Source organism: Chelmon rostratus, chromosome 8, assembly GCF_017976325.1.
Source record: "Chelmon rostratus isolate fCheRos1 chromosome 8, fCheRos1.pri, whole genome shotgun sequence".
NCBI classification, from domain to species: Eukaryota; Metazoa; Chordata; class Actinopteri; order Chaetodontiformes; family Chaetodontidae; genus Chelmon; species Chelmon rostratus.
Window position 1 is genome coordinate 1,505,368 of NC_055665.1, and position 25,270 is coordinate 1,530,637.

Sequence of the window (25,270 nt, forward strand, 5' to 3'; positions counted from 1 at the left end):
CTCGAGCCGGCTTCAGTCGGCCACGTGGTGTTTTTTTAGCTGCTTTGCGTTCACAGATGCTGCTGTGGTTATTAAACAGTTTGTCTCCCTGACAGAGACCATCACCATCCATCAGATGATTTCCATCGTGCTCTTCTTCATCTTCACGATGACCCTCACTGTCACCGTCTTCATCTACAGGTGAGGGCTGCAGCGGTCTGCTCTCATTACACTCTCTCTGATGCTGCACTGATGGAGGGGTTCTCCACCCGTGAGTCTGTCCTTTCAAAGAAAAGCTGCAGGAAGACGCTCATCAGCAGTCCAATCATCACTTAGACTGCTGATGATTATCCAATGAGGGCTGGATTTAAGGCAGCTGGACTGGGGAGTTCCAGGTGTTTCACCTCTGTAGAGTCGTTATCACTTTGGTCGTTAGGGTGGTTGGAATTGTTGGAGTTACCTGAGAACCACTGTGAACAGTTGTTAGATCTCCTGGGAGGGACCAAAAGGACATTGTAGTTGTTGTCATGGCAGCAAGTCTGAACTGACTGCATTCCACAGTTAGCAAACAGCACGCTAGCTGCTAATTCTAGTCTCATCCGTGGTCTGATGAACAGTAAACTCATCAAATTCAGAGCCACACATCTCTGTTTCCTACCGTAGCGACTGCAGCTGTCATGTGTCGCGGGACATGTGTGCGTGTGGTTTCCATGGGGATGCAGCCATCAAGGCTTTTGTCGTACAGAAGTGGGTCTAAAGTGGGTAGGAAAAACCATAAACACTACCAGGCAGGCAGAGGCTAATGAAAGACACGGCTCATTTGCATTATGGGATATATATCGTATGAGCCAGTGTTGTCGTTGCTTGAACCGTACCGTAGACTCGCAGTCAGGATCCGTGGACCCGTCAGCGTTCACAGAGTCGTTTGTTTCCTGCGTCTCTGCAGGAGGATGAAGCTGGAGAAGGAGCTGGTGGCTCAGCTCTGGAGGATCTGCTGGGACGACATTCAGATGAGCAACCTGGACAAAGTGCTGCGCAGCGGCAGCAGGATCACACTGTCACTGGTCAGCACGCACGCACACACATACACACACACACACACACACTCTCTCTCACACACACACACACGCACTCACACACACATGCACTCACACACACACACACTCTCACACACTCTCACAGACACACGCACGCACACACTCTCACACACATGCACACCCTCACAGACACACACACACTCTCACAGACACACACACACACACTCTCACAGACACACACACACACACATGCTCACGCTCACAGACACACAAACACACTCTTACAGACACACACTCTCTCACACATGTGCACACTCTCACAGACACACACACACACACGCACACACACACTCTCACAGACACACACACTCACACACTCTCTCTCACACACACACTCACACGCACACACTCACTCTCTCACAACCACACACACACACACACACACTCTCTCTCACACACACACAGTCTCTCTCACAGACACACACACACACTCTCTCTCTCTCTCACACACACACACACACACACTCTCACACACTTGCACACACTCACACACACCCACACACTCTCTCTCTCACTGATCCTGTGTCTGTCTCCAGAGAGGCTCTAACTACGGCTCCCTGATGACTGGAGATGGAAACCTGCAGGTCTTTGCAAAGACCGGATACTACAAGGTCAGTGTGACGTCGGTCCTCTTCGAGCTGACGACACGTCGGACTGAAAGTGAGGGAGCAGAGCTGGAATCAAAGACGTTTTCATATCAATAAGTGCCTTTTCTCTGCTCTCAAACTCTGTGATCAGCTCACTTCTCATGAACACTCTGCTGCTGTCTAACAGCTCTCTGTGACACAGGAAATGAAGCTAGTTTTTCCAGTTCCAGTTACTCTGAGCTGTTCTTAGTCCTCGGCTCTGTGGTCCAGTTTAACTTTAGACCTGCAGTCTTTTTTCATATGAGGAACTACGTGTTTTAAGGAAACCTCTTCAGTTAGGCTGTTGACCTGATGCGTTTCAGCAGAGAGGAAGTGCCCCGACTCATTTTGTCTTTTAACTTCCTGTCTACACAGGAAGTGGGAATGTGTCGCTGCTTGAGATCAGCTTGTGCCGCTGTTTGATTGCATACGTGATCAGTTTTATTCTCTAACGTACAGCGGGAACACAGCTCTGGGATCAGCTGCTCGCCCTACCGACCGCTCACAGTGTGTTTATGTTTTATTATGATAGAGAGAGAGCTGCCAGCTGACTTCTTCAGGATTCAGGTTTATAGTTTAAGACTAGGATCAGGATTACTGTTAGAGTTCAGTGTGCTGCAGCCCAGTGATCTGACTCTTTGTGTTCTTGCAGGGAAACATCGTGGCCATTAAATACAGCGACAGGAAACGCATCGAGCTGAACAGGATGGTGCTGTTTGAACTCAAACACGTGAGTGTGTGATGCTTCTGTGGAGTCAGAGCGCTGATCTGAAAACAGGTCAGGGCGGAAATGAAGAGACCAAGTCGAGGAAACGTTTCAAAGATGATCTCAAATAAATATTTCTTCACTCTGTCCTGTTCGCCGCACAGCTGTGAAACACCGGACACAAACACCAACAAGCCCTGAATCCCTAAAGGGTTCATCCCACTGTGTCTGTAGCGCCACCATCAGGACAAACGTCACATAGTTAACTAAAAGAACACATAAATCAGCAGCAGGTGGATTGTTCGGTCCGACAGGTGTGTGTGTGTGTGTGTGTATGAATACATATGTATTCATATGTTTTGTGGTTGTGTAGATGCGAGACGTTCAGAACGAACACCTGACCAGGTTCATCGGAGCGTGCATCGACCCTCCCAACGTCTGCATCATCACAGAGTACTGTCCCAGAGGAAGTCTGCAGGTACGCCTACCTGTCTACCTGTAATTACCTGTCTATCTCTATTTACCTCTCTATCTGTATAAACCTATTCGCCTGTGAGTGCCTCTGTCTGTGTGTGTGTGTCTGTCTGTCTGTCTGTGTGTACCTGTCTGTCTGGTCAGGTGTTGGTTGACAGTCTGTATTTACCTGTCTGTCTGGTCAGGTGTTCACCTGTCTGTCTGTCTGTCTGTGTGCACTTGTCTGTCTGGTCAGGTGTAGGTTAACCGTCTGTCTTCGTGTCTTCAGGACATCTTGGAGAACGACAGCATCACTCTGGACTGGATGTTCAAATATTCTCTCATCAACGACATCGTCAAGGTGACTCTCTTTGTCTTCTTCGCTGTTTATCATCAGCGCAGAGATTTACAGTGAATATCGTCCGTGTCTTCATCTGCTGTCCGTTGAGACTCCTCCTCCTCCTCCTCCTCCTCTCTCTGCAGGGCATGGTGTTCCTGCAGAACAGCGTCATCTTCTCTCACGGAAAACTCAAGTCCTCCAACTGTGTCGTGGACAACCGCTTCGTCCTGAAGATCACAGACTACGGTCTGTGCAGCTTTCAGGGCGACAGCGACTCTCGAAAAGACGCTCACGCCTACTACGCCCGTGAGTCGCCGTTTCAGCCATCCACCCATTTCACTGCAGCTTCTCTGCAGACGCTGCTGCAGCATTTATCCAGGTCCTCTGACAGTTCGTTCCCTTCCACACAGGAAGCCACAATTCTACAAATTCATCCATAAAATCAATAACAAGTCCATCATCTGTTGATAATCAGTTTCAGCGCTCACACTGTGTATCGATACTGGAGTTCTTCGTATTTTGAGGAATATGATCATTTCTTAAATTTAACAAAATAAGTTAAATGTGAAATGCTGTAGAAGAACTTTGCTTTAATAACACTGTGTAAAGTTTGCAAAATTCAGATTTCAATCAGGAACTGATGAAAGAACAAGTCGAGAATATTACCAATGTATTACGATCAATAGTTCATCCAATCATCTATCTATCTATCTATCTATCTATCTATCTATCTATCTATCTATCTATCTATCTATCTATCTATCTATCTATCTATCTATCTTTCTATCTATCATTGTTGTCTCTGCGCCTCCTCTGCAGAGAGGTTGTGGATGGCTCCAGAGCTGCTCAGGATGGAGTCTCCTCCTATTCAGGGAACTCAGAAAGGAGACGTCTACAGCTTCGGCATCATCCTCCAGGAGGTGGCGCTGCGCCGAGGAGCCTTCTACCTGGAGGGAGACCCGCTCAGCCCTAAGGGTAGGACCCTAGTCCTACATTTTGGACAAGTGAACGCTGTCTTCGCCACCAGAGGGCGCTGTTTCCTGTATTCTGAGCAGCTTCGAGCAGCAGGAAACACAGATCAGGTCAGATCAGTAACGTGCAGCAGCGCCAGGCTTCATCAGGGCTGATTCTCCTGGTTTTACACCGTCAGCCTCACACAGAGCAGACAGGACGTTCGCTTCTCTCTGTTTACGTTTACATTTCCTCCCACTTTACCTGCGTCTGTCCCCGATTGGCTGACAGCTGTTTGTCCACAGAGATCTGAGACACGTGGATGAATCAGTTCCTTTTGATTTTATTATTTTGATCAAGCATCAGATCCACAGCGTGAAACAACCCGTCTCTATGCTGAAACCACGGGCTGCAACAACCAATCAAAAAGCAGCCAGATCTCAAACACAGTCAACAACAATTTATAGAAAAAAATCCTGGAAATCAGACAAATGTTATCAAAATCTGTACAACACAAATATAGAATATAAAAAATATAAAAGAGTAAGATTAATAAGTTAGACAATAAGTCTAATGATTCACAATATGGCCCAAATTTTAAATGTAAATATTAGAAGATACGAGGAAACTATCTTCTATAGATCTGTTCTTTTCCTGAACGTCTCATTGACCTGATTAGAAACTGCTGCTGCGATCACTCGTCGATCAGAGAAGCAGGAAGTGCTGAAGAAGGCGGAGGCTGGCGGCAGATGGATGGATGGGTGGAAGGATGGATGGATGGATGGGTGGAAGGATGGATGGATGGATGAATGGATGGGTGAAAGGATGGATGGATGGATGGATGGATGGAAGGATGGATGGATGGATGGATGGATGGATGGAAGGGTGGAAGGATGGATGGATGGATGAATGGATGGGTGAAAGGATGGATGGATGGATGGAAGGGTGGCGGATGGATGGATGGAAGGATGGATGGATGGGTGGAAGGATGGATGGATGGAAGGGTGGAAGAATGAATGGATGGATGGATGGATGGATGGAAGGGTGGATGGATGGATGGATGGAAGGATGGATGGATGGATGGATTGAAGGATGGATGGATGGATGGGTGGAAGGATGGAAGGGTGGAAGGATGGATGGATGGATGAATGGATGGGTGAAAGGATGGATGGATGGGTGGATGGAAGGATGGATGGATGGATGGATGGATGGATGGATGGGTGGGTGGAAGGATGGATGGATGGAAGGGTGGAAGAATGGATGGATGGATGGATGGATGGAAGGATGGATGGATGGAAAGATGGATGGATGGATGGAAGGAAGGATGGATGGATGGAAGGATGGATGGGTGGATGGAAGGATGGATGGGTGGAAGGGTGAAAGGATGGATGGATGGATAATTGAATTTAGCCTGGGTTGAATCCAGCATTTACACCCAGACCGAGGAGGAGGAGGAAATCACAGAGAAGAGAGGAGCTCTGTGTGGCTGAGGCTGAAAAGAGGAAGATGGACATTGATTGTAGGATTTCTTCTTTCTCTCACCTGTTCACCTGGTCAGCAGTGATGATCAGCCAGCTGACGATAACTCAGCACTCTGAAACACGTGTCAAACTGAGTTAGACTGAATCACATGTACGCCAGAAAATAATGAGTCTAAATACGAGAATAGACGGTTTTAAACTAAATATTCTTGACCCCCCCCCCCCCCACAGAGATCGTGGACCGGGTGGTCCTGGGCGAGTGGCCCTGCCTTAGACCCACCGTCGACCCCCAGAGTCACAGTCCCGAGCTGGGCCAGCTGATGCAGCGCTGCTGGGCGGAGGAGCCGACGGAGAGGCCGGAGTTCAACCACATCCGCCTGCTGCTGCGCAAACAGAACAAGTGAGGACGGTTAGATTAGACATGAGGAGAGGAGGAACCTGAACTGTACTGTGTGTGGTTCTCAGCTCCAAACCCCTCGGTTCCTACTGAAGAACTGCTGCTCCAGATCCTGTAACACCGTGTGTGTGTGTGTGTGTGTGTTCAGGGAGTCGAGGACCAACATCCTGGACAACCTGCTGTCCCGTATGGAGCAGTACGCCAACAACCTGGAGGAGCTGGTGGAGGAGCGAACACAAGCTTATCATGAGGAGAAACGCAAGGCTGAAGCACTGCTGTACCAGATACTACCACAGTCAGTACTGCATATACTACTACTGCTGCTGTACCAGATACTACCACAGTCAGTACTGCATATACTACTACTGCTGTACCAGATACTACCACAGTCAGTACTGCATATCCTACTACTACTGCTGTACCAGATACTACCACAGTCAGTACTGCATATCCTACTACTACTGCTGTACCAGATACTACCACAGTCAGTACTGCATATACTACTACTGCTGCTGTACCAGATACTACCACAGTCAGTACTGCATATACTACTACTACTGCTGTACCAGATACTACCACAGTCAGTACTGCATATACTACTACTGCTGCTGTACCAGATACTACCACAGTCAGTACTGCATATACTACTACTACTGCTGTACCAGATACTACCACAGTCAGTACTGCATATACTAATACTGCTGCTGTACCAGATACTACCACAGTCAGTACTGCATATACTACTACTGCTGCTGTACCAGATACTACCACAGTCAGTACTGCATATGCTACTACTGCTGCTGTACCAGATACTACCACAGTCAGTACTGCATATCCTACTACTGCTGCTGTACCAGATACTACCACAGTCAGTACTGCATATGCTACTACTGCTGCTGTACCAGATACTACCACAGTCAGTACTGCATATACTAATACTGCTGCTGTACCAGATACTACCACAGTCAGTACTGCATATACTACTACTGCTGTACCAGATACTACCACAGTCAGTACTGCATATCCTACTACTACTGCTGTACCAGATACTACCACAGTCAGTACTGCATATCCTACTACTACTGCTGTACCAGATACTACCACAGTCAGTACTGCATATCCTACTACTACTGCTGTACCAGATACTACCACAGTCAGTACTGCATATACTACTACTGCTGCTGTACCAGATACTACCACAGTCAGTACTGCATATACTACTACTGCTGTACCAGATACTACCACAGTCAGTACTGCATATCCTACTACTGCTGCTGTACCAGATACTACCACAGTCAGTACTGCATATACTACTACTGCTGTACCAGATACTACCACAGTCAGTACTGCATATACTACTACTACTGCTGTACCAGATACTACCACAGTCAGTACTGCATACACTACTTCTACTGTACCAGATACTACCACAGTCAGTACTGCATATCCTACTACTACTGCTGCTGTACCAGATACTACCACAGTCAGTACTGCATATCCTACTACTTCTACTGTACCAGATACTACCACAGTCACAGTCTCTCTCTCTCTGCCCACCCCCTCGCTCTCTCTCTCTCTCTTTCCCTCTCTCTCTGCCCCCCCCGTCTCTGTCCCTCTCTCTGCCCCCCCCCGTCTCTCACTCTCTCTCTCTGCCCCCCCTCTCTCTCCCTCTCTCTCTCTCTGCCCCCCGTCTCTCACTCTCTCTCTCTGCCCCCCCGTCTCTCACTCTCTCTGCCCCCCCTCTCTGTCTCACTCTCTCTCTCTGCCCCCCCTGTCTCTCACTCTCTCTCTCTGCCCTCTGTCCCTCTCTCTGCCCCCCCGTCTCTCACTCTCTCTCTCTGCCCCCCCTCTCTCTCCCTCTCTCTCTGCCCCCCCCGTCTCTCACTCTCTCTCTCTGCCCCCCCCCGTCCCGTCCTCAGTTCGGTGGCGGAGCAGTTGAAGCGAGGTGAGACGGTTCAGGCTGAAGCCTTCGACTCCGTCACCATCTACTTCAGTGACATCGTTGGTTTCACAGCGATCTCTGCAGAGAGCACACCGATGGAGGTGAGCAGAGTCCTTGCTGTTGGTCTGTGATGGACACTCAGTGGCCCCTGTATCAGGTCCCTGTCTGACTGGCTAAAACTGGCTCGGGCCCCTCCGGCCCCTGGCACGGCTGGTGTGATGAATTCTGCTGATGTTTTCCTGTTTGTGACTCTACAGGTGGTGACTCTGCTGAATGACCTCTACACCTGTTTCGACGCCATCATCGACAACTTTGATGTTTACAAGGTGACAAAACCGACACAGAGTTTAGTTTGTTGTTTGTTTGGGAAGTTCCACCTTAACGGGATCGTCCAGCAGATTTCCAGGAGAAGAATCAAAGAGCAGATTATTATTATTTCTAATCTCAAACTTTAGAATAGTTTTAAAGATGTGTGAACGTCATCAGAAAAACAGCAGGAGAGCAGAGATGAAACCATAAAAACAGATAACGGACCAAAAACATGAAACCTGTGCAAAAAAGGACCTCAGTATGACACTAACCTGATGTTTGTGGTCCTGCGGCGCCCCCAGGTGGAAACTATTGGCGACGCCTACATGGTGGTGTCCGGGCTGCCGGTGAGGAACGGGAACCTGCACGGCAGAGAGATCGCCCGCATGGCTCTCGCCCTGCTGGGCGCCGTCCGAACCTTCAAGATCTGCCACCGATCAGAACAACAGTTGAAGCTGAGGATCGGAATACACAGCGGTGAGAAAGCAACAAACAACAAACAAACAACAAATAACAACAAACAAACAACAAATAATAACAACAAACAAACAAACAACAACAAACAAACAAATAACAACAAACAAATATCAAATAACAAACAACAACAAATAACAACAAACAAACAACAAATAATAACAACAAACAAACAAACAACAACAAACAAACAAATAACAACAAACAAGCAAACAAATAACAACAACAAATAACAAACAAGCAAACAAATAACAACATCAAGCAAATAACAACAACAAACAAACAACAACAAACACAACAACAAAAAACAACAACAATAACAACAAACAAACAAGTAACAACAACAACAAAACAACAACAAACAACAACAACAAACAAACAACAACAAACAACAACAAACATCAACAACAGACAAACAACAACAAACAACAACAAACAACAACAAACAAATAACAACAAACAAACAAACAAATAATAACAACAAACAAACAACAACAACAAACAAACAAACAACAACAAACAAACAACAACAATAACAACAAACAAACAAATAACAACAAACAAGCAAACAAATAACAACAACAAACAAATAACAACAACAAATAACAACAAACAAGCAAACAAATAACAACAACAAACAACAACAAATAACAACAACAAATAAAAACAAACAAACAAACAAACAACAACAAATAACAACAACAAATAAAAACAAACAAACAAATAACAACAAACAACAACAAATAACAACAAATGACAACAAACAAACAACAAATAACAACAACAAACAAAAAAACAACAACAAATAACAAAAGCACACAATCTGTGACCTCATCAAATCTGTCAACAAGATCTAAATGAAAACAAGTTTGTACAATGATTCACTCTGATAATCAAGAACTGATCCTGCAGGTAATCTCTATTATTATGGTCTGTTTGCAGATTGTACAAAATAAGACATGTTACATGTTGTTTAGAAAGAATTTCTATAGTTATTGGTTATTGATATTATAGATACTGAAACAGTGAAGAGATGAAGTGACATCCTCAGACTCAACAGAAGTAAAACTTTATGATGAAACAATGTTACATTCTCTGTGTGTATGATGATCAATAATCTACTGTAGTTAAATCTGCATGTCAGTCAGTGATCTGCAGTAACAACAACAAAATCACCAAATTCACCTGTCAGAGAAAAGGTGGTGTGAGGTGCAGCTGCAGTTTGAGCTCCGTCAGGGTGGATGCAGAAACCTCCTCCTGCTGTGTGTTGTAGGTCCGGTGTGTGCAGGAGTGGTTGGTCTGAAGATGCCTCGTTACTGTCTGTTCGGTGACACCGTCAACACGTCGTCACGCATGGAGTCCAGTGGAGAAGGTCTGAACCACACACACACACACACACAGGCACACACACACGCATATACTAACAAACACACACAATTACCTGAAAGTCTCTAATACAACACAGCATGTTTTAATCCTGCTTGTGGCCCGAATGTGACTTTTCAAACATTACAGGTCAAACAGAAATTAACATGTGTGTCTGTGTGTATCTGTGCGTGTGTCTGTGTGTCCGTGTATACCTGTGTGTGTCTGTGTGTATACCTGTGTGTCTGTCTGTGTGTACCCATGTGTATACCTGTGTGTGTCTCTGTGTGTTTGTGTGTGTCTGTGCATACCTGTGTGTGTACCCGTGTGTCTGTGCAGCGTTGAAGATCCACGTGTCGGCGGCGACTCGCGACGTCCTGCTGGAGTTCAACTGCTTCCAGCTGGAGCTGAGAGGAGAGATCGACGTCAAGGGCAAAGGAAAGATGACCACCTATTGGCTACTGGGAGAGAGCGACAGCCAATGACAACAGCCCTGGGCCGGGAGGAGGGCACGAAGGGCAGAGAGGAAGGCAGAGGGGAGGGCAGAGAGGAAGGCAGAGGGGAGGGCAGAGAGGAGGGGATGAAGAAACACGGAACATGTTCTGGACTCTGGTTTTGTCGGCTTCATGTTGCACCTGTTCCAGTTTCTCTGAGCGCTCCCCAGAAAATCTAAACTTTAGACTGAATTCTCTGCCTCAAAGAATGAACATCAGAAGTTGTCATTCAGCAGAGTTCTTCCTGCTTTGCTGACGTGTTAAATATGTAGAATAAGGTGGAGCGTCTCGTCTTCATCGTGGACATCTCTTCTATTGTAAAACCCAAAAACACTTCAGGTAAAGTAGAAATCTCAGCTCTGAGACACGTGTCCAAGGACTTCTGTCTGTCTTCACCTGAATCTGGTGCACCGAGCCGTGATGTGCTCACCGCCGCCCCCCTGAGGCCGGAGGCTGAAAACACCCAGAGGTACCTGACGATGAGGCCAGTTGGAGTGAGTGTTTCCCCCCAGCGACCACAAGGGGCAACACTGAGCTCGTTCTGCACTCAAAAACAAACCAACAAACTGCACAGAGATGTAGTAGTTTTACAAAAAAAAAACACTCAAACTTACAGTGTGTAGTTTCTGCCACTCAGTCAAAACAATGAAACAAAAGACGTGGTTTGATGTTGTTGGTAAAAAAACGCTGCTGATGTGACTCAGACAGAAATGTTGGGGGACGAGGTCATTTATTAAAGTTTCATTCACGCTGTGTGAAGTCACAACTTCCTTCCTCGCTCTCTGCTGTATCATCTGATGTTTCCTGCGTCGCCACCGACAGGCGACCAAATCAAACGCACCGTTACCTTCAAGAAAATTACAGATTTCTTTGTGTTTGAACGTTGTTGAGAACATTTGGGATGATTCAAGAACACAACAAAATATAAAACATGACGTTTTAAATGTTACACATTGTGCGTTTGAAGGATGAAGACGAGCTGGTTGTTTTGAAAATGGACGTCTGGTTTCACAGCTGATGAGACAGACTCACTTCACTTTTCAGTGTTAGCAAACACGACGCTAAGCTGAAACACGACGACTTTGCAAAGTCAGAGAATCCAAAAACAAAAAAGAACAGAAAAAAGTGTTTGGCTGCAGCTCCTCTGCCGCTCCGACCTGCAGCGGTCGGCTGTAAATAACCACGTTTCTCCTTTGTGTTCAAATAAAAAGTTACAGTTACATGAAGTTTTTGTTCCAGGAGGACGGATGATGATGGAAATGACATGTGATGGTTGGAGTCTCTGCTGCGGTCCAGGAGCTGACAGGACGTCTGCAGGGCGGACGGTTGGGGATCAAACTGTGACGCGAGCGCGAGTCCTGAACGCTAACCGTGGACTCTGAGCAGCACGTGGCACGAACGCACCACAGCTGCCAGCGGGACAAAACCTTTCCTCAAAGATCTAATGAACTGAAGAAGTCTCTAAATGTCAACGCACATGAAATGTCTATGTGACATTTCATGTGTGTTCGATGTGGAAAGAGCAGTTTTAGAATCTAAATCTACTGAAGCATCAGTGTCTAAAGAGACTCCAGTCATCTCCGTCTGTTCAGCAGTAACCTGCTTTCATTAAACAGTCTCTGCTACGTCTGTGCTGTCAGTCATTTTGTAAGACCACTTTGAACCGGTTTGGATCTTGTCGTCGCTCGATGCTGTGCCTTCCCCGCAGCTTCAGGTGTGGATCCAGAATTCAGCGTTACTGGGGAGGGACCCAGCAGTGTTCGTTTGTACTGACCTGTAGTGGTCTGAATAAAGAGCTCCAGATTTCTAATGTGACTGAAATGTGTTCAAAGAGGCCGATACTCTGTTCTGATTGGCTGAAGGATGTGCATAAATAACCTTGTAGTAGTGACTGTTCTCAGTATTTCACATTTATAAAACAGGCGACTGCGGCAACATGCTGAAGCCCAAGTTGCTCCCGTGTTGTAAAGCACTGTGAGTGGTTGGCAATGAGATATATAAGCTATAAAATACATTTTACCATTTATTAATGTGATTATTTTCAATTACACAAATTACAGGTACAGAAGTACACAAAGTTACACAAATACTGTAATTAACTATTTTGATGAATTGTGAAAAATTTTCAAAATACTCAGAAAGTTAGCAATACATTACAATAGATTAGATCAGAGTGGAAAAAATATACAGATACATTTGAAAATGTGCAGCTGTGACATATTTTCTGACGATAAAAACGTTTCCATGAAGTCACGAAAGAGCAAAATGTGTTTCTTAGTGTCTTTTTTATGATTAGTAGGTAGCTTTTTTTTTTAAGTTGTTTAACTTTAAGTATGTTTTGTACGGACATATGATCATTTTGGAAGCTACAAAATAAGATATGTTGAAAAACAACCAAGGATGTCAAGACTAATATGAGTATCTGAATATTCAGAAGTGTATATTATATAAGTGTAATATTCAGAAGCTGCTATCAAACACTGTGGCCTGGCAACCATGCAGATCTCACTCACATACACAGAACAAACTCCCACATTCTCCATGGCAACCACACCAAAAAAACACAGCAACAACTAGCCTTGAAATCCATAGCAACTGCTTAGCAACCACACACTGAACACACCTGCATGTGAGCCATGTTCGCTTCCTATTAACAGCTCAGCAGCCACTTAGCAACCAGCTAGCTCCAACTTAGCAATTCCTTTAAACAATGTACAGACCCCCCCCCCCAGCAACCAGCTACTGAAGCCTTAGCCCATCACCTCAGTGGTAATGTGGATCAAGACTTATTCAGTCTCTTCTGAGGCAAACTGTTTCACCTGACGCAGCTGCACCGAGGAGCCCTTACCCCACACCCTGAGTATTGGGTAGAGAGGTTCGGTGAATTTGGTGAGGAAGGTGTGCAGGTGTGTCAGCGACCCTCCAGAAGAACCTCTGTAGAAGGACAGGATGCCAGCCTCCCAGTCCAGATACACAGCCAGTCCACGACAACCCCCCAGAGGGACACGAGGGACGATGCTCTCAAAGTTATGATACGCGCGGTAGCCTTTAGCAGAGCAGTGCAGACTCCAAGAAATCTCATTGTATCCCATCACACAGTCGTTTTCTGGCCCTTTGCGACTGATGCCCTTGTAGGTCACTCCAATCCCAGCCCACTTTCCTTCCCACTCCACCTCCCAGTAACAGCGGCCCGTCAGGCCCTGCTGGAACAGGACTTGGGCCCAGTAGTCAAACCTGTCAGGGTGATCGGGATACGGCTGCTCCTCGCTGACCTGGCTGACTTTCCGCTGTCCGTCAGAGAGGACGAGGAGTCTGTGAGCAGTGTCGGGATCCACTGTGAGCTCACGTGCATCTGGCAGGAAGAAGTCGAGGAGTTAGACATGTGGAATGGCAATATTTATACCACAGCCAGAGATTATACTTGTTTCTGGTTGGCTGGCAGGTGTTCAGATATAAAACAGGTCACAAATGTTTAAAGCAGTGCTGAAGGTCTATCGACCTGCAGGTAACCATAGCTACCATACTGATGCTTCATGCTATGTTAGCAGTCTCTCACTGGTAAAACTGATCTGATCACACATTAAAACTCCAAAAACCTCCACGAGCCTCCTCTTCTGATGAAAAGTGGCCAAGGTAGGATCACAAGGAAGCTGCTTTGTGTTGCTTCACCTCAACATCATGCTTTGTTTTCATGTTTCTGGGCGTCTCGTCGTGTATCATTGCTTTCACGTGGGTGAGCGAGATTATGAATGGCCATTTTCAGCTTCTCAACATCAACACAAAGGTCTGTCCTCCATTCCTAACTGACTTTTTCTTAAAAATTCTCAACTTACATTTTCTCAGTGCCGGTCTAAACCAGTGCTCGGCACTGTGGTCGACTCTGTGGAGCAAACAGAGACACATGCTGTCAGCCTGGATTATGTCCCAGGAACCAGAACAACAGCGACATCAGACTGCGTCCTTCACCTGAGTTTAGTTAATTCACATCGTCCTTCCTCCACAGCTTCAGAGATGAGCTTCACTCCTGCGTCTCCGAGGTGATTGTAGCTCAGGTCTAGCTCGCTCAGGTGGGATGGGTTGGACTTCACTGCCGAGGCCAAGAAACCACAACCCTTTTCTGTGATGTTACAGAACGCCAACCTGTGGCAGAGCGACAGAAGTCAGCCTTAACTGCTGGCTGACACCCTTTAGAAATATTAAACGTGGATTGATAATCCTCTCTAAGTGATACCTGAGGGCTTCCAGTTTACAGCGAACATCTCCCAGCCCACCAGAGAGCATCTGAACTCCCGAGTCTTCAACGTCGTTGTCACTCAAGTCCAGCTCTCGAAGATCTGATGAAGGACAGCTCAGGACTGAGGCCAGTTTTTCACAGCTCGTCTGGGTCAGACTGCAGCGGTTCAGCCTGAAGGGACAAACAACACGGACGAATGAAACAACAATTCAAAGAAATGAAATGTTACGAGAGCCCAACGACAACATCAACAGTTCCAGCAGCGATAAATCACACCTCTCAGAAACAATGGTTGCATTGGATGGTGTAATATTATCAGGTCTGCTCCTTCACTCAGTTTTATTTTGTCCGTGTAACGAGTAACAGTGGAATGTTGTGTATTATACCAAAACCCACACCGGAATGAAGTCAATCCTGTACCGTGGGCTGTGGTTTTCCATGCGAGGCTACTGCTGGTCTGAAAGCAGCTTAATGGAGTCACTCGTACCCCTTTACCAACATCTGCTATTCCCCCAACCTTGCAGCGAGCATGATTGAGCTCAGTGAAGACAAAACAGCAGCGACTCAGCAAGTCGCCAGTGGCCGGCTTTAGAATGAAAGGACTTTCATTTTTTTTAACAGCCAATCAGCTCGTAGCAATGTCAGCTTGTCCAGTTGCATCATAGTAAATCATCAGCGTAGACTGGCAGGTTTACAGAACGTTGCAAATCGGCGCATTGCAAGTAGTTTCAGGTTTCACATCGTCTCACTGCAAGTCTTTGGTCTGAACTGGCCGAAACACCACGTTCACACGAGAGGCGCAGCATGAGCGGCGTGTTGGCAGAGCAGCAGCAGCTTCAGCTCTCTGTCTGCATCTGCACAGAATGCGTTCATGCACAGTACTGAGTGTAGGTCGCCCGCATTTTGGAAGTACTCTGAACCCGACACACAATCACAGTGGCTGAACGTGGTCAATATACAGTAGAGCCTGTCTGTCATTGCACTGCATCATCGAAGATGTGGGGCCTGATGTGACTTTGTTCAGTCACGTTTCTGTCAGCTTCAGCATCAACTCACCTCAGCGTCTTCAGTCTGCAGTGTGGGCTCCGGAGGCCGGTGCAGAGATGCTCCATTCCTAAGCCTTGTAAGCTGTTGTCACTTAGGTTTAAATGGTTCAGCTCATTAGAGCTGGAGCTGAGCGTGGAGGACAGAACCTCCAAGCAGTCTGCAGTGAGATTACAATCATTCAACCTGATGAACAGAGAGACAAAGTCAGTTTGTTATTTAAAATCTATGGTGGACAGGTTCCAGACATCCAGAGATAATTGTTAAAAAGGAGTACTCAGAAAACGATAGAAGACACTTGCATTGCTGATCTGGATGCTTTGATGGCTGGTAGGAGCCTCAAAAGTCCTTCTTCTGTTCTGGAGTACTTGTTGAGGTGGATCTCCTTTGGCTTCTCCGGTGAGGTCAGCAACACAAAGACCAGAGCTGCCCACTGAGATACAGAGCAGCCGTCCATCACCACGTCTCGGTCTAAGTCCAAGTGGCTCTGGATCTCCTCCACCAGAGAGTGGTCGTTTAACTCATTCATACAGTGGAAGAGATTGATGTACTTCTCCGGATGAAGAGACTCGTTTACCTTCTGCTTGATGTACTTGACGGTTTCCTCGTGACTTTGGGAGTCACAGGTTTTAACCTGAATCTTCAGGCCTCTGAGCAGACCCTGACTGGACTCCATTGAGAGTCCGAGGAGGAAACGCAGGAAGAGATCCAGGTGGCCATTGTCACTTTCTAAAGCTCTGTCCACCGCAGCTTTGTGTAGTTCACATACAGGCTCGGTTGGGGCCATCTGCTCAGGTTCATCGATCAACACGTTTACACCACTGACCATGTACATCACATGGACGTACAGAGCTGCGAGAAACTCTTGGACAGACAGATGCACGAAGCAGAAGACTTTATCCTGCATACAGAACTCTTCCCTGAAGACTTGAGTGCACACTCCTGAGTAGACAGATGCTTCTTTGACATCAATACCACAGTCTATTAGATCGCCCTCGTAGAAGATCAGGTTGCCTTTCTCCAGCTGCTGGAAGGCCAACTTCCCGAGTGACATAATCACCTCGTTATACCCCTGGGATTCCCGTTGTTCCTCTTCACAGTACTTGACATGCTTCAGGGTAGTCTGATGTGCCAGAAAATGGATGTACATCTGAGTCAAAGTCTTTGGCATTTTTCCTCCTCCTGCTTTGGCGCACATCTTTCCCAGGACAATAGAGGAAATCCAGCAGAACACTGGCACATGGCACATGATGTAGAGGCTTCTTGTGGACTTTATGTTTGCGATTACTCTTCTGGCTAAGTTCTCATCTTCAATCTTCTTGTGAAAGTACTGGTCCTTCTGTGTGTTGTTGAAGCCTCGTATCTCAGTCATGAGGTCTACATACCGTCGAGGGATGCAGCTGGCTGCAGCGGGTCGGGTAGTTATCCACAGATTAGCTTTTGGTAGCAAGTTACCAGCAATGAGGTTTGTCAGCAGCACGTCCACTGAGGCTGACCATGTAGCGTCACAACATCTCTCATTTCCCTTGAAATCCAGAGGCAGCCTGCACTCATCGAGGCCATCCAGCACAAACAGAACTTTGTACATGTTCAGGTCTGTGATTCCAGATCTCTTCAGGTCTGGAGAGAAGACGTACAGGAGCTCCATCAAACTTTTTCTTTCATTTTTAATCAAATTCAGCTCCCTAAAAGGAAGTGAAAATAGGAGCTGGATGTCTTGATTGGCCTTCTCTTCTGACCAATCCAGCATGAACTTCTGTGTGAGCACAGTTTTACCGATGCCTGCTATCCCCTGGGTGAGAACCGTTCTGTTTGGTTTGCCTTTTTGTTTTGGTACGGTCTTGAAGATGTCCTTAGAGTTGATCAGAGTTTCCGAAGACATCTGTCTGTTGAATGCTGTCTCAATTTGTCTCACTTCATGTTCACTGTTGACCTCTCCGCTGTCCCCCTCGATCAGATATAACTTCGTATAAATATTTTTAAGAGGCACAGGCCACTGCTCTGTAGTCATCGCTTCCAAAATGCATTCATTTTTGCTCTTCAGGGAAGACTTTTGTTTCTTTTGGTACATGGCAAGTTCTCCATAATGACCTAACAGCACAGAAATGTGTAGCATCAATAAAAAGAACAATTTGTTATGTGCATATCCCTCTTGTTACCCATGCCATCAGTTCTGATGAGGTTGTAATGCTCATTACTTATCGTTCTTCACCAGTAGTTACAGTAAAGACCATTTTTATCCTCTGGGCCTTGGCCATTTTGAAACTGACACTCAGCTGGTCAGGCTCGCCTCTACATTTCCAGATTTGACTCAAACGTCACACCTGGATAAGTGTTTTAGTTGCCTCACTTGTGCTTTCCGTAAGCTAACATACTAATGTTAGCACGACGTTAGCACAAGACCAAATCTCACCGCCATTCCTCTCATAGGTGTGGAAATATTTCAAACAGGACCAAAGTTTATAGACACCTGATGAATTGGTAGGACGCTTACAGTACATTAACTGAACATGATCAGGCAGCTGCAGTTCGCTCTCCTAACAAACACAAACTCGTAGGGTAACATGCAGCGTCTTACTTTGCTCCAGCGTGTGAGCATGTTCATCCTCATTCATGGTCCTCAAGATATGGAGGGCAATCTTCAGAGCTGCTTCATTTGTTTCATCATCGAAGTCGACTGGTTGATCATCAGGAGTGTCCTCTTGCTCATCTTCCTCAAACAGTCCTTTGTGTTTTGTAGAAAGGACCTTCTTATGGGTTGTCAGAGCTTGCTTTACGAAAGCCATGGCTTTATATTCAAACACCTGACGAAGACCATGATTTGTTTTTATTAAACAGCTGTTTTCATTGTGTAAGGTGTAGGTCTGCTTTATAAATATGTTCTATTTGAGTTACAATGTTCATGCAGTTTTACTATGATGTGCAACATCACTCTGCAGGTCTTTGGGTCAGGTTCAATAAAGAAATCAACCTGCATCCTACAACAGATGTTCAACAGTTCATCATTCCCTACCCTTAACTATATTCTTAACGTTTAACTACTTTGTGAACTAGAAAAGCTAACTTGTGTGCTACCCGTGAGAGAAACTGTAGTAATGAACAAAACAATATGCAGATTAGTGGATAAGTGCATACCTTCAGGGTGTCCTGGTTCTGCTGAATCCTTGATACAGCCTGGCTACTGGAAAAAAACGAGGTTTGGTACAATTATTACAAATGATGTGACAAATCACTGAAGACAGTGGGTTGTTTGTTCTTAAATCACTGAAACAAATGGATATTAATTTCATTTAGTCAGACAGTGAAGTTCTTACCTTCTTAGTGAAGGTCTTGGCTCTGGGCTGAAGACTGGAGGATTTTCTTTGGACCGGTCAGTCTTTGCAGAGATGGAACTGACTGACGAGGACGCTGATCCTCCCTGAGGTTTACTGATCCTCATGACTTTAGTGATTCTGGGAAGATCAGTTGCATCGTAAACTGCAGAAGACGTTTCGGCAGCACTGAACACAACAACACTTTGACCTGGTTTTGTCGTAACAGAAGCACATCAAATCCTTTTGGATGTGCTGATGTGTGATTGTGGAACTGTGGTAGTTTATGTTACTGTATCCCCCTGGTGGCCACTGCCTGAAGTGATCACTCCTCCAACATACAGCTGCTTGTGGCCAATGTTCATCCTCCCTCAGATTTACTAATTTTCAGGCCTTTGTGCTGATGAATGTAGCTGCTGCAGGATGCAGTTTTTCAATTAATGAAGTTTAAAGGTTAAAGACGGCTTTGTTTTTAAATAGCTGCCACTTTTAGGCCTCAGGGTGCTGAAGAACCAGACTACAGCTTCCTCCCTCTATACTAATGTTGAGAATATAACCTGACAATACTGATCATCTTACCTTGTTTGTGAAGGTCTTGGCTCTGGGCTGAAGACTGGAGGATTTTCTTTGGACCTGTCAGTCTTTGCAGAGATGGAACTGACTGACGAGGACGCTGATCCTCCCTGAGGTTTACTGATCCTCATGACTTTAGTGATTCTGGGAAGATCAGTTGCATCGTAAACTGCAGAAGACGTTTCGGCAGCACTGAACACAACAACACTTTGACACGGTTTTCTCACAACAGAAGCAATGATTCATGTAAAAATCAGGTTTGTTTGGAGAAATGTTGGAGACTTGTGCAGTTTGCCCCAATGCACGTTGTTTCGTGACAGTCGCTGTTTCTCCAAAGGTCTACGACGGAGTGCAACGCTAGCATGACCCACAGAGCCACAATGGGCACATTTCTGAGAAATACAGCAGTTGACATATCCTGGAATCTTCCTTTAACCAATTCACAGTGTCTCGCCCCCCCTCCGTGACAACTGGCAAAGACACAAATCAGTTTGTGTCAAGTGTACCCGGCCTTTAGTCTTTAAAGGTATACTGTGCAGGGTTCATGAAGGCTACCAGTCAGACTGTGAAGTACTGCACAGGTTTCAGCAATTAGCATCAACACGTCTGGTACTATTATTACAAATGATGTGACTAATCACTGAAGACAGTGGGTTGTTTGTTCTTAAATCACTGAAACAAATGGATATTAATTTCATTTAGTCAGACAGTGAAGTTCTTACCTTGTTTGTGAAGGTCTGGGCTCTGGGCTGAAGACTGGAGGATTTTCTTTGGACCGGTCAGTCTTTGCAGAGATGGAACTGACTGACGAGGACGCTGATCCTCCCTGAGGTTTACTGATCCTCATGACTTTAGTGATTCTGGGAAGATCAGTTGCATCGTAAACTGCAGAAGACGTTTCGGCAGCACTGAACGCAACAACACTTTGACCTGGTTTTGTCGTAACAGAAGCACATCAAATCCTTTTGGATGTGCTGATGTGTGATTGTGGAACTGTGGTAGTTTATGTTACTGTATCCCCCTGGTGGCCACTGCCTGAAGTGATCACTCCTCCAACATACAGCTGCTTGTGGCCAATGTTCATCCTCCCTCAGATTTACTAATTTTCAGGCCTTTGTGCTGATGAATGTAGCTGCTGCAGGATGCAGTTTTTCAATTAATGAAGTTTAAAGGTTAAAGACGGCTTTGTTTTTAAATAGCTGCCACTTTTAGGCCTCAGGGTGCTGAAGAACCAGACTACAGCTTCCTCCCTCTATACTAATGTTGAGAATATAACCTGACAATACTGATCATCTTACCTTGTTTGTGAAGGTCTTGGCTCTGGGCTGAAGACTGGAGGATTTTCTTTGGACCTGTCAGTCTTTGCAGAGATGGAACTGACTGTCGAGGACGCTGATCCTCCCTGAGGTTTACTGATCCTCATGACTTTAGTGATTCTGGGAAGATCAGTTGCATCGTAAACTGCAGAAGACGTTTCGGCAGCACTGAACACAACAACACTTTGACACGGTTTTCTCACAACAGAAGCAATGATTCATGTAAAAATCAGGTTTGTTTGGAGAAATGTTGGAGACTTGTGCAGTTTGCCTCAATGCACGTTGTTTCGTGACAGTCGCTGTTTCTCCAAAGGTCTACGACGGAGTGCAACGCTAGCATGACCCACAGAGCCACAATGGGCACATTTCTGAGAAATACAGCAGTTGACATATCCTGGAATCTTCCTTTAACCAATTCACAGTGTCTCGCCCCCCCTCCCTGACAACTGGCAAAGACACAAATCAGTTTGTGTCAAGTGTACCCGGCCTTTAGTCTTTAAAGGTATACTGTGCAGGGTTCATGAAGGCTACCAGTCAGACTGTGAAGTACTGCACAGGTTTCAGCAATTAGCATCAACACGTTTGGTACTATTATTACAAATGATGTGACTAATCACTGAAGACAGTGGGTTGTTTGTTCTTAAATCACTGAAACAAATGGATATTAATTTCATTTAGTCAGACAGTGAAGTTCTTACCTTGTTTGTGAAGGTCTGGGCTCTGGGCTGAAGACTGGAGGATTTTCTTTGGACCTGTCAGTCTTTGCAGAGATGGAACTGACTGACGAGGACGCTGATCCTCCCTGAGGTTTACTGATCCTCATGACTTTAGTGATTCTGGGAAGATCAGTTGCATCGTAAACTGCAGAAGACGTTTCGGCAGCACTGAACACAACAACACTTTGACCTGGTTTTGTCGTAACAGAAGCACATCAAATCCTTTTGGATGTGCTGATGTGTGATTGTGGAACTGTGGTAGTTTATGTTACTGCATCCCCCTGGTGGCCACTGCCTGAAGTGATCACTCCTCCAACATACAGCTGCTTGTGGCCAATGTTCATCCTCCCTCAGATTTACTAATTTTCAGGCCTTTGTGCTGATGAATGTAGCTGCTGCAGGATGCAGTTTTTCAATTAATGAAGTTTAAAGGTTAAAGACGGCTTTGTTTTTAAATAGCTGCCACTTTTAGGCCTCAGGGTGCTGAAGAACCAGACTACAGCTTCCTCCCTCTATACTAATGTTGAGAATATAACCTGACAATACTGATCATCTTACCTTGTTTGTGAAGGTCTTGGCTCTGGGCTGAAGACTGGGGGATTTTCTTTGGACCTGTCAGTCTTTGCAGAGATGGAACTGACTGACGAGGACGCTGATCCTCCCTGAGGTTTACTGATCCTCATGACTTTAGTGATTCTGGGAAGATCAGTTGCATCGTAAACTGCAGAAGACGTTTCGGCAGCACTGAACACAACAACACTTTGACACGGTTTTCTCACAACAGAAGCAATGATTCATGTAAAAATCAGGTTTGTTTGGAGAAATGTTGGAGACTTGTGCAGTTTGCCCCAATGCACGTTGTTTCGTGACAGTCGCTGTTTCTCCAAAGGTCTACGACGGAGTGCAACGCTAGCATGACCCACAGAGCCACAATGGGCACATTTCTGAGAAATACAGCAGTTGACATATCCTGGAATCTTCCTTTAACCAATTCACAGTGTCTGCCCCCCTCCCTGACAACTGGCAAAGACACAAATCAGTTTGTGTCAAGTGTACCCGGCCTTTAGTCTTTAAAGGTATACTGTGCAGGGTTCATGAAGGCTACCAGTCAGACTGTGAAGTACTGCACAGGTTTCAGCAATTAGCATCAACACGTTTGGTACTATTATTACAAATGATGTGACTAATCACTGAAGACAGTGGGTTGTTTGTTCTTAAATCACTGAAACAAATGGATATTAATTTCATTTAGTCAGACAGTGAAGTTCTTACCTTGTTTGTGAAGGTCTGGGCTCTGGGCTGAAGACTGGAGGATTTTCTTTGGACCGGTCAGTCTTTGCAGAGATGGAACTGACTGACGAGGACGCTGATCCTCTTTCAGATCCACGTTCACTCATCTTCAGGTCTTCAGTGAGTCTACAATGGAGGTTAGTGGTATTACAGAGTTCAAGAGGACACATCTCACACAGCCAGTACTAAGTGATGGTGGGCGTAGCTGCTGCTGCTGGCCAGGCCAGTTTTGTGAAGGTGTGAGTATACAAACAAACTGCTTTTCACGGATTAGATCCCTCTGCAATTAGCCGTGATGGCTGTTACAGGCAGCGACTTTCTTACTTCATTCAGACAAGTGTTTGAAATGACTCAAATAAAAATCAGGTTTGTTTGGAGACTCTACGAGTCTTGTGCAGTTCGCCCCAATGCACGTTGTTTCGTGACAGTCACTGTTCCTCCACAGGTCTGTGATTAAAGGCTAAAAATGGTTCTTATATGCAACATTTCTTCAGACAAAGATAAACCTTATAGGTTAAATTATGATCAGTTTTGAGTGTGTTGTCACTTTCCGATAAGTCTAAGTCTAAGGTACTGTGTTGTACCGTGTCGGTTTCTACCTGCTGTGTCATTAACGACAAACCTCCACACAGCTCACCTGCTGCAGACAGAGTCATAGCTGAAACAGAAAGAGTTTTGATGGTGATGTTTTTGGGAGATTTTATAAACGTGCTGCTGATGAAGGAAGTCAACAGAGCTGACGTAAACAACGAGAGAGAGGTTATTATAACTTACAAGCAAAATGTTAAATGTGGAAAATTCTTCCAAAAAGTGTGCAGACATGCTGAGTGTGTGCTGCAGAGCTCGAAGGACCAAAGACACTGAAGACTGGACTCACGTCTCTCAGTTAGATCCAGGATGAAGCAGCGGCCTCTGCTGGATGCGGAAGGAATCGGCTGTTGGGAAACTATTGTCTTGGTCTTCCTGCCTGCGGCTCCTCTCCCGCCCTGCAGATACATTTGTTTCGTGATTTTCTGTCTTTCATTATGACATATTAACAGTGCAAAAGTATAAAAACCTGAACACAAACACCTTTTTCAAGTAAGACGTGTTAATGTGATCATTTTCCAAACGGCTGTGCTGATCCAGCCCAGCTGAAAGCAGCAGCAGCAGCAGGTTCAGGGCTGTTTGCAGAGCAGAAAGCAGATTCTGAGGAACAGAAACTAAAACCTGTGCAGACATTATTCCCCCTCTGACTGGCCTCCGCAGAATAACCTCTGTCTGACTTCCTGCGTCACTTCTGTCCGCTTTGTCTCCGGATCCCTCTGGATCCAAAGTCCGGACAAACTTCACAAATACTCAGCTTTATTGAACATTTAGTGCGACGACCCCCCCTCCCTTTGTTTCATAATGCGAAGCAGAACCACTTACCTGTCGGTCTGCTGCTCCTGTTCATCATGTCGACGCCTCAGACTGTGCAGAGACGGGGGGGGGGGGGGCAGCGAAGCCTCGTAAACAACTGCATACTTTCACTTTCTGTGCCTGTGCGTCATTACGCGGGTGCGTTATTTATCCGACTTTTACGCGCATGATTTCAGACCAAAAACACATTGAGATGAAATTTAAAAGTACAAACATGTTCTCTAACCGTTTTGTTTGAACAGGACAGACCTGACACTCGTTCTAACTGCCGTCTTACATAAAGAACCTTTCTCTTCCTTTGCTTCTTGTCCAAATCTTTGCGTCTCTTCAGAAGGATGTTCATTTTAAACTCTCGGCTTAAAACTTTAGCAGAGGTTCAGGAACCTCTGTCGGCCTGAATTCAGTCTGCAGACTTCCTCCCTGAGTACAACACGGGACAGCCTGAGAGGCGAAACTCAGGGTAAAGAAGACACCAGCCAAACTGCAGCAGAAATAAACAGAATGATTAACTGCTCTGATCTGATTTTCAGCAGGAAGGAACTGTGAAACACTTCATGTCACTTTAATCTCAATTTGAAATGAACAAGGAAACAGACTGAAATAAAGTATAGAAGCATAAAACATAAATACTCAAGTACAAGTACCTCAAAACTGTACTTACGTACAGTACTTGAGTAGATGTACTTGTTTAGTTTAGAGTTAAACCACCATGGATGACAATTTAAGCTTCACATTTTAAAACCTTTCAATAACACATATTTATAGAATTTA

General features: G+C 45.5%; 2 protein-coding genes across 10 annotated transcripts in view; one reads left to right on the plus strand and one right to left on the minus strand.

The window, feature by feature from the left end:
* Nucleotides 1-13,770, plus strand: part of LOC121610390 (atrial natriuretic peptide receptor 1-like) — a 76,950-nt gene extending 63,180 nt beyond the window's left edge. The window contains exons 8-22 of the mRNA XM_041942463.1: nucleotides 96-180; nucleotides 926-1,043; nucleotides 1,613-1,687; nucleotides 2,355-2,432; nucleotides 2,782-2,886; nucleotides 3,151-3,222; nucleotides 3,345-3,507; nucleotides 4,021-4,176; nucleotides 5,865-6,033; nucleotides 6,179-6,325; nucleotides 7,950-8,073; nucleotides 8,230-8,298; nucleotides 8,584-8,758; nucleotides 10,029-10,127; nucleotides 10,460-13,770. Of these exons, the coding sequence (XP_041798397.1) occupies nucleotides 96-180; nucleotides 926-1,043; nucleotides 1,613-1,687; nucleotides 2,355-2,432; nucleotides 2,782-2,886; nucleotides 3,151-3,222; nucleotides 3,345-3,507; nucleotides 4,021-4,176; nucleotides 5,865-6,033; nucleotides 6,179-6,325; nucleotides 7,950-8,073; nucleotides 8,230-8,298; nucleotides 8,584-8,758; nucleotides 10,029-10,127; nucleotides 10,460-10,605 (1,781 nt within the window). The 3' untranslated portion in view covers nucleotides 10,606-13,770. The remainder of the gene's footprint in view (nucleotides 1-95; nucleotides 181-925; nucleotides 1,044-1,612; nucleotides 1,688-2,354; nucleotides 2,433-2,781; nucleotides 2,887-3,150; nucleotides 3,223-3,344; nucleotides 3,508-4,020; nucleotides 4,177-5,864; nucleotides 6,034-6,178; nucleotides 6,326-7,949; nucleotides 8,074-8,229; nucleotides 8,299-8,583; nucleotides 8,759-10,028; nucleotides 10,128-10,459) is intronic.
* On the minus strand, nucleotides 12,625-24,611 carry LOC121610389 (NACHT, LRR and PYD domains-containing protein 5-like). 9 transcript variants are annotated; one of them, XM_041942456.1, is made up of 19 exons: nucleotides 24,509-24,567; nucleotides 24,170-24,261; nucleotides 23,873-24,084; nucleotides 23,736-23,756; nucleotides 23,081-23,224; nucleotides 22,367-22,504; nucleotides 21,791-21,928; nucleotides 21,075-21,212; nucleotides 20,499-20,636; nucleotides 19,783-19,920; nucleotides 19,207-19,344; nucleotides 19,028-19,073; nucleotides 18,471-18,696; nucleotides 16,195-17,983; nucleotides 15,905-16,078; nucleotides 14,846-15,019; nucleotides 14,581-14,754; nucleotides 14,448-14,494; nucleotides 12,625-13,966 (listed from the first exon to the last, which is right to left on the minus strand). In XM_041942456.1, exons 1-19 carry the CDS (start codon nucleotides 24,534-24,536, stop codon nucleotides 13,401-13,403), a joined length of 4,521 nt encoding a protein of 1,506 aa, XP_041798390.1. In that variant the 5' UTR covers nucleotides 24,537-24,567; the 3' UTR covers nucleotides 12,625-13,400. The 9 variants fall into 9 exon arrangements, with proteins under 9 accessions (XP_041798390.1, XP_041798396.1, XP_041798395.1 ...); XM_041942462.1 differs by lacking the exon at nucleotides 24,170-24,261 and having other exon boundaries at nucleotides 23,976-24,084; nucleotides 24,509-24,611; XM_041942461.1 differs by lacking the exon at nucleotides 24,170-24,261 and having other exon boundaries at nucleotides 23,698-23,756; nucleotides 23,976-24,084; nucleotides 24,509-24,611.
* Between the last annotated feature and the right edge of the window lie 659 nt (nucleotides 24,612-25,270).